Source organism: Habropoda laboriosa, unplaced genomic scaffold, assembly GCF_001263275.1.
Source record: "Habropoda laboriosa isolate 0110345459 unplaced genomic scaffold, ASM126327v1 scaffold16, whole genome shotgun sequence".
Taxonomy (NCBI): domain Eukaryota; kingdom Metazoa; phylum Arthropoda; class Insecta; order Hymenoptera; family Apidae; genus Habropoda; species Habropoda laboriosa.
In genome coordinates, this window is record NW_017100130.1 from 671288 (window position 1) to 688076 (window position 16789).

The 16789-nt window shown below is 36.6% G+C and overlaps 1 protein-coding gene across 1 annotated transcript in view; it reads right to left on the bottom strand.

The window, feature by feature from the left end:
- LOC108573023 (soluble guanylate cyclase 88E) overlaps positions 1-16789 on the bottom strand; it is a 70511-nt gene that overhangs the window by 1002 nt on the left and 52720 nt on the right. Inside the window, exons 7-11 of the mRNA XM_017935416.1 lie at positions 16274-16478; positions 10265-10411; positions 9894-10026; positions 9190-9417; positions 109-438 (exon numbers count right to left, since the gene is read on the bottom strand). Coding sequence (XP_017790905.1) covers positions 109-438; positions 9190-9417; positions 9894-10026; positions 10265-10411; positions 16274-16478 — 1043 coding nt within the window. The remainder of the gene's footprint in view (positions 1-108; positions 439-9189; positions 9418-9893; positions 10027-10264; positions 10412-16273; positions 16479-16789) is intronic.

Here is a 16789-nt window from a genome sequence, read left to right on the forward strand (position 1 = left end):
TCTAGTTATTACATTCTTTTATTTTCGAAGTTTTAATATTAATTTTTTTATATCTTGTCTGTTCATTCTTATTTATTACGAATTTTATTCAATAACTTATTCACTTACCTCTTGTATCGTTATTTTTCGTCGGTGAATTCGCAACTGATCTTCGAGCAACGTCTTGAAATGTAATAGGCGAATAAATTCGTCTTTCTTCAGTGAAAAACAATGAATCTGGAGGTGTCGGGGAAGCTATCTTGGAACCTCTCCTAGAAGACGTATCCAAACACTTTTGATTTTCAAACATAGACGTTGCTGTGAAACCAGCAGGCGTCCCTGCTGAAACCCTTTTCTCGGTATTTCTTGTATGCCATTGGGGTGGTTCTTGAATAGTAATTCCCTTCGTTGACGATGATCTGTGCTCCCTTTTCTCTAACCAATAAGTTTTCATCGTACCTAAAATACAAATGTTTTACATTATTTATTTTGTTCAATATTACGGCGGCTCGCTCTTCTCGGTAATGTTATCTGATATTCTTTCTTATTTTGACTGCTTTTGATAAACGTGTCTCATTAGGTACAGTCTAAAGATGCTTTGCGTTCAGTATTAGGCAGTTCTCTTTCAATATTATTCGAGTCATAAGCGTTTAAAAATGAGCGAACAGAGTATTCATTTTCGGCACCTAATCCTTTTTTATATTCGAAAGAAGAAGAATGTTGAAGAAATGAGAAAAAAAATTTGTGATGTGTATGGTGAAGATGCTATTAACAAACGTACCATCCAAAAGTGGATTAAAAGATTCAATAGTGGAGATTTCAATGTGGAAAACAAAAAAAAAACGAAGTGGCAGGCCAAAAGAGATCGATGATGATGAAATTACAAATTGTATTGAACAAAATCCAAGGTACACAACTAGAGAGATTGCAAACATATTAAATATTTCGCAAAAATTAATTTCCTTGCATTTGAAAAAGCTTGGAACGACGAATAAGTACGACGTTTTGGGTCCCGCATGAGCTAATGGAAAAGAATTTGCACGACCGCATTTCGATTTGGCGATTCATTGCTAAAGCGGTACAAAGATCGCCATTTTTTAAAATAACTTATCATTGGTGATGAAAAATGGATTGTTTTTGATAATAGAAAACGGAGTAAACATTGGTCTAAGCCAGGATATAAACCACTAACAACGTCCAAGGCAAAATGCATATATCTGAATTTTTTAATGAAAAAACACAATTTTATGCAGAAGGAATATTTAAGTTACCAAACAGATGGGAAAAGGTCATACAGCACAATGGTACATATCTCATTGATTAGGTAAGTCTGATATTAAAATAACAAAACTTTATATTCTTGTGAGGAAACGCGAACGGACTTTTTACTCAACCTAATAGGTTCTGTTAGGGATTGGGTTTATGACATGGACGCCTGTTTACGCTATTTTTGAATGCGCCTCTTTTCTTCTTCGCGTTAATTAATTTTTCTTTCAAATTGGCCACGAAGCCCAGGAAGCGTTTTATGGCTGCAGAAAAATAACTTTTCTGCGGGCCATATACCTTCCCGGTGCCCACTCGTGAACATTCAATAGACATAGACATGTCATAAAACCTCTCGCGTCTCCCTGACCGCCCAAAGTCCCACTACGCGCGGGCTACCCCTTGGGCCTTACTCCCCCACCATCGCGAAATACCACCACCCTGCCAACTTGGAAATTCCAGGGTGGGCGGCATGCTCGCGGGCCAGGGAGGACCGTCCAAGGGGGTAGACCCGTTCCCATTGGCGGCGACCACCACCTTATACCCCTAAACCTTTTTATAAATAAGCGCACCAACGCGGCCGCACATCAGATCAAAAAGGGAAAATGGACTACCACTCGCCAAAATTTTCATTTAACATAATAAAATACGTGCAACCTCACCACACCACGAACCAGCGACAATCCTGCGCCACCACTCTCGAACGTACCGCTTGTTCGAAGCGCACGACGCAACACGGGTGTTACATTTAACCATTCCTCTTGTAAAGCTTTCCCAAGACTTTCCTCATTGGTGTATTCGTATTTACCTGTCTAATTCGTTCCACACATCAGGTAGCGTACGGAGCTAAAAAGTTGCAACCTAAAGGAAACATGGGATCGATTGGTCATAATATGTATACTTTTTTTTCGTACGCAAAGACAAAGCGTACGTGTTTTCATTATGGGCCAAAATGCTAACGTCTACGAATCGGATTATAGCATCATGTGACGGAAAAGACGAACAAGATATGCAAAGAACAAGCGGAATGGAACTATTAGAATTATGGTAATAAATTAAAATATATTATTTTAATTATGAATCTTCTTTATTTTGAGACGCGAGGAAGGCACGTCGCTACGCAATTGATAAAGCAATCATCGACAAGACGCTGAGAAAAAGAAACATATCGTCACCCATACTAAACAGATGGTTACTATGTTATTTCTATATACAGGGTGTCCCGTAACTCCTCGAACACCCGGAAATGGGGGGTTGCTGGGGTGACTCTGAACAACTTTTTCCTTTTCCAAAATCCAGTTTGAAGCTTCGTTTTCGAGTTATTAACGAAAAACACTGGCCAATCAGAGCGCGCGTAGAGCCCGCGCTCAGGGACGGCCGAACTGACGGAGAACAGAGGCGGAGAACAAATGCGTACGCGTGACTTCTCGGTTCTCGATCGCTGTCAAAAAAATTTGACTTTGCACTGCTGTTTTTATAAGGCTTAGAGAAATGGTTTTTCGCCGTCATTCCGACGTTTGTATAAATTTTTGAAAAAACTACAATTAGTCTGAATCGCGAAGAAAATAGCGAAGGTCGTTTTTACAACTTTTTTATCTGAGCTCGAAATGAAAATCTAAAAAATACGTTTTGTAGATCTGTGTCAATTATACATACGCATGAAAATTCAATTGATTGTCCAGTGTTTTTCGTTAATAATTCAAAAACGAAGCTTCAACCAACATTTTGGTAAAGGAAAAAGTCGTTCAGAGTCACCCCAGCAACCCCCCATTCCCGGGTGTTACACTCTTTACGGGACACCCTGTATAAAAAAGTTCAATATATCATAAAACACAAGAAACTTAAGCCCTGGACCAGACGACATACCTAATATTCTCCTAAAAAACCTCCCGCCAAGCGGGCTCAAACATTTAAGAAACCTATTCAATTTGATCTGGCGAACATAAGAATTTACAGAGCTACGGAGAAAAACCATCGTAATTCCAATACCTAAACCAGGGAAAAACCATTTCGAAAGTTAAAATTATCAACCGATAGTCTTAACGAGTACAATGCGCAAAATCTTTGAAAATGTACTCAGTCAGAGACTCCGTTGGTTCTTAGAAATAAACCACCTATTATCCAACTACCAAAGTGGTTTTAGATGTAATAGATCAACATATGACCGTCTAATAAACCTCGAAAAATTCATTAGCAACACCTTTGTCAATATATTCCGTACTATCGTAGTCTCGATGGACATCGAAAAGGAATATGATATGGCCTAGAGAGACTAAATATAAACGAACAAATACTAACAAACTGGGAAAATCATGGAAACCTACTTCTATTTGTTACGAACTTTTTAAGAAACAGACATATTCGTGTTAAAGCAAATGGCAACCTCTCCGAAAGAGTAGAAATGGAAAATAGGATTCCTCAAGACTTAATTCTCACTGCCTTACTATTCCTAGTGGCAATTGATGTTGTCATACAACGTATCATTCCATCAGCAAAGGACCTACTATTTGCAGACGATCTGACAATCGTTTGCAGCAAAAAGATCGAGAAACAATATGAAAGCTTGTACAAAAATGTCTTGATAAGTTACACGAATGGACCAAAACGTCAGGCTATAAATTCTCTGCATCAAAAACAATATTCACACATTTTTCAAGAGCCAAAACAGAAACACATGGAATAAAATTACACTTAAATAATCCCCCTATAGAACACACGAACTAGCTCACCATTTTGGAACTCACTTTTGACAACAAGCTCACCTGGATCCCTCATCTAAGAAAATTAAGAACTGAGTACAAAAACAAGCTGAATATCATCAAAACTTCCTCTTCAGTTAACTGGGCCGCAGATAAAGATATTTTTATCAAAACTTACACCGCAATTATCCTAGCTAAATTAAACTCTAGAGCGGTAGTACTTATGTATATTGACAACAAACTCACCTGGATCCCTCATCTAAGAAAATTAAGAACTGAGTACAAAAACAAGCTGAATATCATCAAAACTCCCACTTCAGTTAACTGGGCCGCAGATAAAGATATTCTAATCAAAACTTACACCGCAATTATCCTAGCTAAATTAAACTCTAGAGCGGTAGTACTTATGTATATGACGCAGCAAAAGAATAGCATCTGAATATACTAAATTACATGCAAACCTTTAAAACTAGAGATAGGAACTTCATACCGAAGAAGCAGCATCCTGGCAGAACAGGGTGAACCATCACTATACCTTAAAAGAAACAAGCTTTGTCTACAGTACGCTAACATCCTATCATCCATTCTACAGAATCTGACATATGAAAGCATTATCAACAATAAATTCGAAACAAGCCATAATAAACACTCCAAACTTCCTAAACCACTCTGTTTCGGAATAAAAAAATATTTTGAGATACGTAGATAACCGACCGTAATTACCGTAATAGCAGAGCGCGCAGTCCGCTTACTTGAAACGAGGATACACCGGTAAGTACTTTTCCAGCTCCTTGTGACGCTAATTTTAAAGTCTCTATACTGCAAAAGGACTCATTTTGTAGGTAGAATTTCAAGGAATGTAACCATATTCTTTTTTAATTTGAACACCTCTATCCCATCACAGTGAAATTTACAAAATAAGAATTTGTTTATAATTTTCAGTATTATAAAATCAATTTTTCAAATAACAAAAATATTATTACAACAGGACCATTCTTCTAGATTAAAACAAAATAAAAATGAACACAATTCGACCACTACTTTTCGAGATAAAAATTGATAAGCACAGCCGGTTTTCATAAAAATGGGCAAAAATTGCCAAATTCAAAGTTCCGTACTTTTTAAACAAATTCGAAACCAGCTAAATGATGACTTAACCTCCCCCCGCCCCAATTTCACATGTACTACATTATATTTCATTTATAACAAAATCCCTGATGTCGACGTCAAAAAGTGATCGATTTGGCGTGGAATTACCCGTGAAGAAGCAATGCTAAGAAAAATATTTATACACCCATACACCTCGCATCCCATTCTCCTGCACGACCACTCATCCGGTATTAACAAATAACCCGCAACATTTTATGACACTATACAATGAAATATATGAAAACTACCGAAATCACACCAAAGTATTTACTGATGCTTCCAAAACAAAAGAAGACACTGGCTACGCGGTAATCATAGAAGAGGACGACTACTTATTCAAACTTCCTGATGAATTTTCCATCTTCTCCTGCGAAGCCTTCACCATAAATAGCGCCCTATATTCTTTTCAACAAAGACAGGCCAAATAAGGAATTCTCTTCTTCGATCCACTGAGCGTCATAATAGACATTGAAAACACCTACACCAGAAACAGGCTCATAAGCGATTCAGGAAGAATTAGAAAAGGCAAACAACGAAAATAGGCAAGGAAAGAGCATATGATGGTGCTAAAAGAGCAATAATGCTTCCACTATCAGAAAAGGAAATACTGGTAATTATTGGGAATAGTGTCCTCAGCACCGATTTCAATGACCTTGAAATATATTGTCAAGGTCAACATTCTAAACGACTTTTCTTTATACATGTTACCACCGGATTTCTTTAGTTTTTAAGATACACACAAAAATACTTTCAATGTTGGAAATCATATTCTATAGGTTTGGGAGAAGTTTACGTTGAGCTTAGTATATGTTTACGTTATGTTTGAGTTATGTTTGGCTTTATTTACTTAATCTCTCAGCAGTCAGCATCCTTACTGCAGAACAACGTAAAATTAAGAAAAATAAATTTAAGATTAATTTGTTCATTGGTAAGTGAGCGACAACTAGTGTGAATCACCCCTTTTGGGGCATCCAGAGCACTTTCGTTTTATATCTCCATTTAGCTCGTATCTACTCCCCAGCCAAATCCCCGCCGCCAGAACTACGAAACGTCGAAACTGCGTGAGAACGCCCAACCAGGACTTGAATCCCAACTGACGTAAAGATTTTTTCTCTTGGGTTTCGATTTCTAGGCGTTAGTAAATATAAATGAGCGACAGGCAACGTTCATTATTAATTGACTATTAACGGGTTCATCTGACCATCGCAACGTGGCCATTATACAACAGTGATCTTAACGAACGCGTGAAAGAAACAAATAAAGCAAAATACTTTACACATTTACCTAGTGCTGTAAGTTTGGGGAAGTTTAAAACTCAACATCTTCCTGCTTGAGTGACCGACCGCCTGGCGGCGGTCAGGATATTTATCTGATATAACTTAACCTAATCGATGGATTAGGTTAGATTAGGTTAATATCCCGACCGCCGCATCGCCAGGCAGCTGGCCATACATGCTCAAATTCAAAATCATTGAAATCGGTTAAGTTTGATCTTTAAGTTCATATATTGTTATATTATCGTTAATAAAAACAAAATGACGTCCTTGTCAACATATTTCAAGGCTAAAAAAAAACTAGAATGAAATGGCAAAGTTGAGAAAAGGCACTAATATCTCGAAAACTAAAGGAGTCCGGCGGTAACATGTACATATAGGGAAAAGTTGTTTAAAATGTTGACCTTGATAACATATTTCAAGATCATTGAAATCGATGCCGAGGACCCTATTCCAAATAATTACCGAAATACTCCTAACAAAAGCAGAAGTAAAAAAAAAAGCAATCACCACAAAAGTAACAGCTATGGAGTACATAATAGCAAAGCACAGGAAGCACTAAACTATTGTACATTATGTTAGAAACGACGTATGTACATCAAAGTTCTTCCGACATCAAATTAAACCGCATAGACTAAGTACTACTAAAGAGGCACCTATGAGGCCACACAATTAATAAAGCATATTCTAACCGAATGCCCCAAATACTAACGCATAAAACACAGGAACGAATTATCTTCACAACTCGAACGAGACTTAAAGAACAGTGAAATCTGTAAGAATACTATACATTTTACAAAAGATGCAAGATTACAGTAGTCAATATAATCCTTTACTTGTTATAGTAAAAGAACGGTCGCTAGTTACCATTGCTGTAAATGCAACCTTAAATAAATTCAATGAAAAAAAGAAATGGTGGGTTTTAAGGATAAATGATAAATTTAACTCAAAACAATAAAGGTACCGTAATATTAATTCGGTAAGTAATATTACATAGTATAATATTAAATAATAACTATTATTCACGCAATACTAGTATCACGATATATACGTATGTATGTACATCAAAGTTCTTCCGACATCAAATTAAACCGCATAGACCAAGTACTACTAAAGAGGCACCTATGAGGCCACACAATTAATAAAGCATATTCTAACCGAATGCCCCAAATACTAACGCATAAAACACAGGAACGAATTATCTTCACAACTCGAACGAGACTTAAAGAACAGTGAAATCTGTAAGAATACTATACATTTTACAAAAGATGCAAGATTACAGTAGTCAATATAATCCTTTACTTGTTATAGTAAAAGAACGGTCGCTAGTTACCATTGCTGTAAATGCAACCTTAAATAAATTCAATGAAAAAAAGAAATGGTGGGTTTTAAGGATAAATGATAAATTTAACTCAAAACAATAAAGGTACCGTAATATTACATAGTATAATATTAAATAATAACTATTATTCACGCAATACTAGTATCACGATATACAGGGTATACAAAAAAGTTGCGGAAAAACTTTAGAAGCACGTAGTACTCGTCAAAACAAGCGACAAAATCTTAATAAACATGGGTCGACAAACCATTAATTTCGGAGTTACGAGGCGTTTTCAACTATAAGCCTATAACGGAATAACAGACTGTTAATGCCCGTGGTTGTGGCGATGAACTTTCGAGCTTTGTGGATGTTTGCACGATGTTGTGCCGTCTAGATACTGGTTCGAAGGACCACCCAAATGACTGGGACTTGTGAAAACTGATCTATGGTATCTCCTTGTTCGTGGTGGTTCGACGACTCACTCTCCGACGTCCGTGAGAGGGATTTTTGTTGGGACACGCTGATTGGTTAATGGTTAACGATTGCATTTGCCAAACAGCGTGTCTAATATCGTCTTTACCGCCCTTAGCGCGCTGTCACCTTGGAAGGGTGGGAGACGGTAGCGAGGGGTGGGCGGAAGTCCCAAAAATCTGGAATTTCCTCCGGGTGACTAATCGGCAAGCGGACCGTTACATACAGATGTGCCGTTCGGAAATTCGTGGTTTATGGTATGTTCGTAGGCTATTGAGCGCGAGGGACACAAATTACTAAAAATCTAGCAAAGCAATTCTAGAGACCCTCGCAGGATGTAATTAGACCCGTGCAAGCAATAAACGAAAATCCTGAACTCAAAAATAACCGTTCCCGGTCGATTGTGCCATAAACCGTTTCTACAGAAAACCTAACACAGACTCTGTTCCATATTTATCTAAAACCTATCCAAAGAAAAGTAAGTACTATTGTATACTGAATAATATCATCAGACTCTATTCCATATTTATCTAAAACCTATCCAAAGAAAAGTAAGTACTATTGTATACTGAATAATATCATATGTTTATTTACATAATGCTACTACGATTATGCTTACTTTTCTTTGGTTAGGTTTTAGATATATAAATATGGAATGAAGTCTGTTATTCCATTACAGGCTTATAGTAGAAAACATCTCGTAGCTCCGAAACTAATGGTTTTTGAACCCATGTTTATTAAGATTTTTTTACTTATTTTGATGAGTACTACATGCTCCTGAAGTTTTTCCTCAACTTTTTTGTACACCCTGTATTGGTACTACTATTAAATTAATAATTAATTAACATTAATGTTCAGAAGCAAATAAAAACTCATCATTAATTAAAAAAACAAGTAAAAATTAAGATCCTTTTAACTTAAATATCTCTTAACTTTTTCAATCTTTTTAAAGAAACTCCTAGCTTTTCCCAATGATCTCGAAAAATAGTACAAGCTTTCAACATTAAATAGAACAATTTAAAATTCGTACCTTTACCCTTCACTTCTATCTCCCCTCGTTCTTTAACTTTATACGAGGGAGATAATAATTCTCGTGTGGATTGTGATATATGTATTTGCATCGCTTGACTAGTCGCCTCCATACGAGATGCTGTATTTACTGAATCACCGAATAAGCAATATCGTGGCATTTTTAAGCCCACTATACCAGCTACCACAGCCCCACTGTGAATTCCGACTCGTATTTGAAGATGAAAGCCTGAAAAACAAAATGGCAAATTATATATTACGTTTTCTTATACATAATTCATAGAATAGTAATTTTTCCTATAATTATTAGAAAAATAATAATAAATATTTTCCTTTTACTATTAGTATTGACTTAAAATATCTTTGTTTCTTAAAACTGTATCGTCTAAGAACGCAAATACAACGATCGCGATCACGATCAATATGTGGAATGAAAGTTCCACTGCTTTGAAACTTTTTAAGCAAATGTAAAAAATAATAAGCTCACCGGAAATCTTAAACTACGTAACTATACCAGAGTCAATCGTAAATTTCACAAATTATTATCTGAAAGAAAAATCTTCTTAATTTTTTAATTTATTAGATCACATCGATGTTAAATCAAATCAACCCTGCTGGAATATTGTTAAGTTTGTAAAAAGGAATTAAAAGTTCAACGAGCTACATTTACTCAGCTACATTTAAAATATTTCAATGCAATCATACCGGTGGAACGATCCTTTAGGTCTGTTATCGCTTCAACCATGTCGAGCGCCATATCACAGACACGATCTGCATGATCATTTTCCTTCACCGGAGCACCAGAAACTACCATATAGGCGTCTCCAATTGTTTCAACCTAGTAAAACAAAATAAAAAATTTATATAAAAGTTAACAGTAAAATTATATCAAATTGTTTGATATCCTGTATGAGAAGAAATTATCAAAATACGTTGGAACGTACCCAAAAAGGATAAAGACAATTCAAGATGTAACTTGTATTTTTAAGAAACTGTGAAGAAACATTGTTCTTAAAAGGAAATCTAAAGACTGATATGAGGATGAATAAATGCTAACTCTTACTACCTAAGAATACCTTATACACCCGGTTCCTTTCCGTTAATGTGTCAAAAAGGGAATACATCGCATTTAACATGGACACTACTTCCATCGGTGTGATTCTGCTGCAGATCTCTGTAAATGTTACTACGTCCGAGAATAAAATTGAAACGCTGTCGAACATCTGAAATAATTGTGATAATGAGACGTGTTAATTAACACTAATAAAAAATTCTTCTTTTCCACATTTATTATTTTCATATGAAGTTGTACACAACAAATCAGTAAAATAAACAATATCTTTGTAATTTTCGAAGCATAAGTTCAAGCGTCCGAAGAATACATGTTTCAATCCTTCAACACTTTAAGAATGAATTTTGATATAAATACAGTTTTGAATTAATTAATGATGAACAATTATTTTTAACATTATAACATTATAATTAATTTATTAAACATTATTATTGTTGTGCGCTGCGTGTCACGTTTCGAATAATGAACTCGCGTTTGCGATTATTGCCCGTTAAACTAATTTTGAGCAACTTCTTCAAATGGTGGAGCAAGTGATTAATCAAATGTTGATACGTTAGATGATTTGACTATTGTATGGTGTCGTCATGTCTGTTTGACGAACTGAATAAGCGAATGACTGTTTTATATAATGTCATCTCGAATGATCGGCGATTGCAGAATCTTTGAGAACCTTTCTATTTGGAAGTTATAGATAGACTCACTCTTCAGCATTTGTTCGGTCGCTGCTAAAGGTTGTGACACGCTGATTGGTTACAATGAAAAATTCTAATTGCCACTCAGCGTGTCTAACAAATATCGTGAACACTCTTCCAAAGCGCCCTTAACGCGCTTTTCCCTGAAAAGAGTGGGGCGATATCTGTTCGGACGGGCAATATATGTACCGGGCAAAAGTTTAGTAACGGTCAAGAATTTCCACCAGGTTTTGATTCAACAGTTCTTTACATCGTTAAAACTCGATGTCGAATTGACCCTTAGGAAACTCTCGTTTCATGACGCGTCTTTATCTATTGAGAACAAAAAAGAGTAAACTCTACGACCGCTTGTAAAAAATTAATTTCTCCTAGCGAGAAATACATGAAAAATCGAACAATAAGGTAACATCATCAACTCAAAAATAGAATTTCTTCACGACCGTGTCATAAACCGTGCCAAATGAAAAGAAACAAATGTGTTATTCTGTTACGAACGGAACAATTATTATCAAATTTTACATTATAATGTGGGAATGGAAATTTCGTGTAATTGTTTGACTACTGATTTGAAAATGATTTATAATTGGTATTTATATATCATATATTCTTGTATTATGTTTCATGTTTTGAAATAAATATTATAACACCTTGAATATATTTAACAACTGTAGCATTAACTATTTTGAAATAAATTTTAAGCGTCGTATTATGTTCATGTATGTAAGTACATATGTATGTACTCTCACTTGTCATCAATATTAAATCTGCTGCTAATTTTTTATAGATTTGAAGTTTATCTCAATTCTACATTTATCAATTTATCTCATATCAATTGATTCGAACGATAAAAAATTCTCAAAGTCGCTGACTTTTTTCTGGAAATTTTTATGTAAATTGCAATGCTCGGTGATTTCAAACTTTTGGCCGGTAGTGTATGTATGCAGGGTGTTTCCTTTGTCTTGCAAAATTGAAATATCTCGTAAGGGACTGAACCTATCAAAAAAATATTTGAACAAAAGACCTAGCAGGGTAAACATGGATAAGCGGCCCCCAGGCCAATTTTTATTTTTGTTGGTTGCTGAACAATGTTCTTTGCCTGAAAAACCATTCTGCAAAATTTCAGATACCTACCACTTCGTTTAAGGATGTTACGGGTTACGCTTTGTGTGTTCTCACACGGAGCGTAATATTGGTTTGTGATGGACCGGTCGGAACATTCAACGTACGTAGCTAATACGTCGTACTCCAACAAGTCCGATAGGATTGGAACCTTCGATGTATGTGGTTAATACGTCGTTCTCCGAAGGATGGAATGGTTTGGAGTTTCAACGTGTACGTTGACGACAAGGGGTTTATGATGGACCGGTCGGAACATTCAACGTACGTGGTTGATACGTCGTACTCCAACAAGTCCGATAGGATTGGAACCTTCGACGTACGTGGTTAATACGTCGTTCTCCGAAGGATGGAAAGGTTGGAAGGTTGTGAGGACAGTGCGTATCGTAATGTCGGATGTACCTGGAGCGGTAAAGATATATCCTTGTGAGTTTAGCTGATTCGTTACTAATGTTACTCAGGAGAGGCTTGGTTGAAATGAGCGAGTCTAACTTAACAAATCTATACATTCTAGTATAAATGCGAAGTTACAAGTTGCTTCGATCCAATGATCGGTTACAATGATAGTTAAATAATTAATTGGTCAATTCTCGACTGGGCGAGGATATTCTTTCTCAGTTTACGCGCCGAACCACGGGGGTGTCTTAGACCGTATTGAGAATATAGTAATTCTGTGCTCGAAAGGGACTACAACCCGATCTTGCTCGCGTTCCGACTTACGGAGTAACATTCTGGTAGAAGACTGAGCCCCAGGGCATGAAACGTCGTGCCCTTATATACACCAAAAATCGTGGTTTTTGGTGGTGGAGGTCCTAGATTTTCGTGGGAACGGAATGCGTTCGTTTACCCTATCCTGAGGGCCTTTTCTAGGAGGTGCGCGCAAGGCGGAAGTCTCGGCGCCGCCGTGACGGCTAGTCTGCGTACGTAACAAGGATAATATGGGGGTAAAAACTCTAAACTTTTTTTATTTATTTTCTCAGTTATTACTTAAAATATTTAAAGGGCAAAAAAATGTAAAAGAGCTACAGAGTAGCTTTACATGAGATATGTTTTCACAATTATAAATCAATTATTAAGGGTAGACAATATATTTTGGGGTGGTTTTTGCAAACAACCCTTTGAGTAACCACCTCCAAAAAAATCAGAAATAATGCTCTGTTATCGAATTATCGAAAAGTTTCAAGATAGTCGGGCTGGTAGAACATAGTTAAATAATGTAAAGAAAATTATAATATTATGAATATGTAGAGTTTTTTGAAGAGAAAAAGTATTTGTCGCAAGCCTGAATTTAAGTGCGATTAGGAAAGAACAATTGCGGTCTATCCTATGAGTACATATTTGGTATCAATTGTTTATGTGGGGCCGGGCAAGAAAGCGAGTCGTGGAGCGTAACGTAAGAGTAATGCGGGATTTCAAAAATCACAGATAACGGCGATAAAAGTTGATATTTAATCTTTGTAGGATGGCAAAGAAAAGATAATTGAATTACAAGTTTGGCTTTCGACAAACATTGAGTCGATATAACTAAATAACATATATTTAAAATAATGGGCGTATTGCGGGATACGGAGGTAAAGTTAGGTATTTTTTTGACTGTAGGCGTTTCAAATCTAATTTTAATTTAACCAAACCCAATTCTTATTTTTTGATTATACAGTCTCTGGCCAAAATATTAGGGCCATTCACAATTTTCAACATCTTTCGTATTTTGACAACATATGGAAATCATAAACACTGTCTTTCTGCCGTCTTACATATCTGTGTTACGTACGCAGACTAGCCGACACGGCGGCGCCGAGACATCCGCCTAGAGCTCACCCCCTTGAGATAAAGTAAACGAACGCACTTCGGTCTCATGGGAAAATTAGGCCCCCCACCACCCAGAAAATACAAATTTTGGTGTATATAAGGGCATGATTTTCGGGGCTCAGTGGCAGTCACTTTTCAGAGTTACCCTGAACGTTAGAGTAGCACAGTATCTGTATAGTCATCGTTCGACACGAGCAAGATCGGGCTCAATTCCCTTTCGAGCAACCCAGTATAATACTAAATTCGTAAGTGTCAACTAGACATACTTGTCTACGACGTCCCCGCGTACTCATCGTGTAATGTCGAGAAGGAAGATTCTTGCTCAGCCAAGAATCAACCATTGTAATTCATATTTAAACATTGTAATCTTATTGTAACCACAATTGAATATTATTAGAATATAGTTGTTGTAGAATTGCATAGCCTATATTCAATTAACCATCTCCTCGTAACATTAGTAACGGAATTGCTAGACTCACAAAGGATATATCTTAACCGCTCGAGGTATATCCGACATTACGGTACGTACTGGCCTCACAATTACTAAACCTTGTCCATCCTTTGGAAACGGCGTATTTACCACGTACGCCATCGGTTCCAATCCTATTGAACTTGTTGGAGAACGACGTAGAATCTCATGCGTTGAACGTTCTGACCGGTCCACCACCCCACACCGTCAACGTATACGTTGAACCTCCAACCCTTTCCATCCTTTGGAGAACGGCGTATATACCACGTGCGCCGACGGTTCCAATTCTATCGGACTTCTTGGAGAACGACGTAGAACCACATGCGTTAAACGTTCTGACCGGTCCACCACCCCACACCGTCAACGTATACATTGAACCTCCAACCTTTTCCATCCTTTGGAGAACGGCGTATATACCACGTACGACGACGGTTCCAATTCTATCGGACTTGTTGGAGAACGACGTAGAACCACATGCGTTGAATGTTCTGACCGGTCCACTACAAACCTTGCCAGCGACGTGTTAACTGCACACGTTGAACCTCCAACCTTTTCCATCCTTTGGAGAACGGCGTATATACCACGTACGCCGACGGTTCCAATCCTGTCGGATTCGTTGTCAACGACGTATCACCCTCATACGGTGAACGTTTTGACTGATCCACAAACCCAAACAAGTATTACGCTCCATGTGAGGACAGACCGCGTAAACCCGTAACATCTGTGTGTGGACGGAGATCCCAGTACAGATATATGCAGGATGGGAATCAGAATTTCTTTAATGAGAATTACTCTCATTAAAGAAAATCCCCATATTCCCGTGACCAGGCAACGGGTCTGGAGTATACTTAAAACACTTGTATATACATATGTACATACATCACCAGTCGCACATTAGTTGATTTAAAGAAAAAATTCTGGATATTTGGCAAAATCGTCCAAACATAAAGGACATGATAAAACAGTGCATACAGAGTATGCCGGAAAGGATACAATCAAAGGAAAGGAGGGAAATATAAATTATTAATAGGTATGTATGTAATATGTATGTGTGTACTTCAGTAGTTAATAAAATCAAAGGAAAGGGGGGAAATATAAATTATTAATAGGTATGTATGTAATATGTATGTGTGTACTTCAGTAGTTAATAAAAATTATTATTAAATTACGTTCAAGCCTTTATGTTTTACTAAAAATACGAAAGATGTTGAAAATTGTCAGTGACCCCAATTTTTTGACTAGGGGCTGTAGTATTGGGTTTGGGGTAGTAATTTTAATCCAGCCGTCGCGTCCTAACTATGAACGTGTCAACTATGCTTGTGATTGTGCTACAAATACGCACACATGCGTAGGATTTAATATGCTAGTAACGACAGCTTTTTGTGAATATTTCGAGTTGTAACATTTGGGAACTTGAGAAGTATAAAGAGAGATGAAAAGTTAGATTTTTGTTTACAGCGTGCAGCGATTCAGGCTTACTTGACTCCTTAGGAACTCACAAATTTATAACAGAATTTATAATATTTTACAACAATAAATGACCTCATATGGCAGGTCGTTGAATTCGTTTCAACAACTACCATCGTACTATGAAAAAAAAATATGGTTCCTTTTAAAAAAAATGAACTTAACTTTGAAATTTCTCCACCACCTTTCCTGAAAAAAAATAATTTGCACCATATTGTGTCCCCCTTTATACCAAACAACTTTTGTTGAAAGATTTTCTTGATAGGTTCAGTCCTTCACGAAATATTCCAATTTTGCGGGATAAAGGAAGCACCCTGTAGAATCATTTTCTTTTCAATCAGATCTCGCTTAATCGCGATCGTCTTCATCCAACGATTAAATTGTACATCAAGTATCGAATAATAAAAACATGCGAATGTACAAAATGTACAAAAGTGAAGAAAGATGTGTCGTTTCTTACCTCGCATGTGTCTATTGGGCTCTCTCCGTTCCTGAGACGATCTGCTACTTGTTTCGGTATCATCTGATATAATAATTCATCTGTACGTTTCATTTCTTCGTCCAGTTTTCGCATTGATTCCTCTAATTTTTTGCTTTTCAATTGTTCCTGGTCTAAGGCTAATTTCAGTTCTACTGATTGTTGTGTACCAGCAAGCATCAAATCTCTATAGCAGGGAACAATTTATTTGCATATATTTTGTAAATAATGATGAATTAAATATTCAGCACTTTTACTAGCTAAAAATAAAAATTGTAGATAAGATAAAAAAAACCTTAGTTATGTGAATCTAGATAAGTTCTTTTTACAAGATAATTTAATTCTGAGTTCATTAGAGGTTTTGCAGTTAACAATGTCTTTTATACATACAAAAAGGAATTCCAAAGTATAAATTACCGAATCTGATGAAACTTACATCTGTTGCAGTTCTCGAAAAAAAAATATCTGATACATATTTTTTTACTTTATATACTTGGT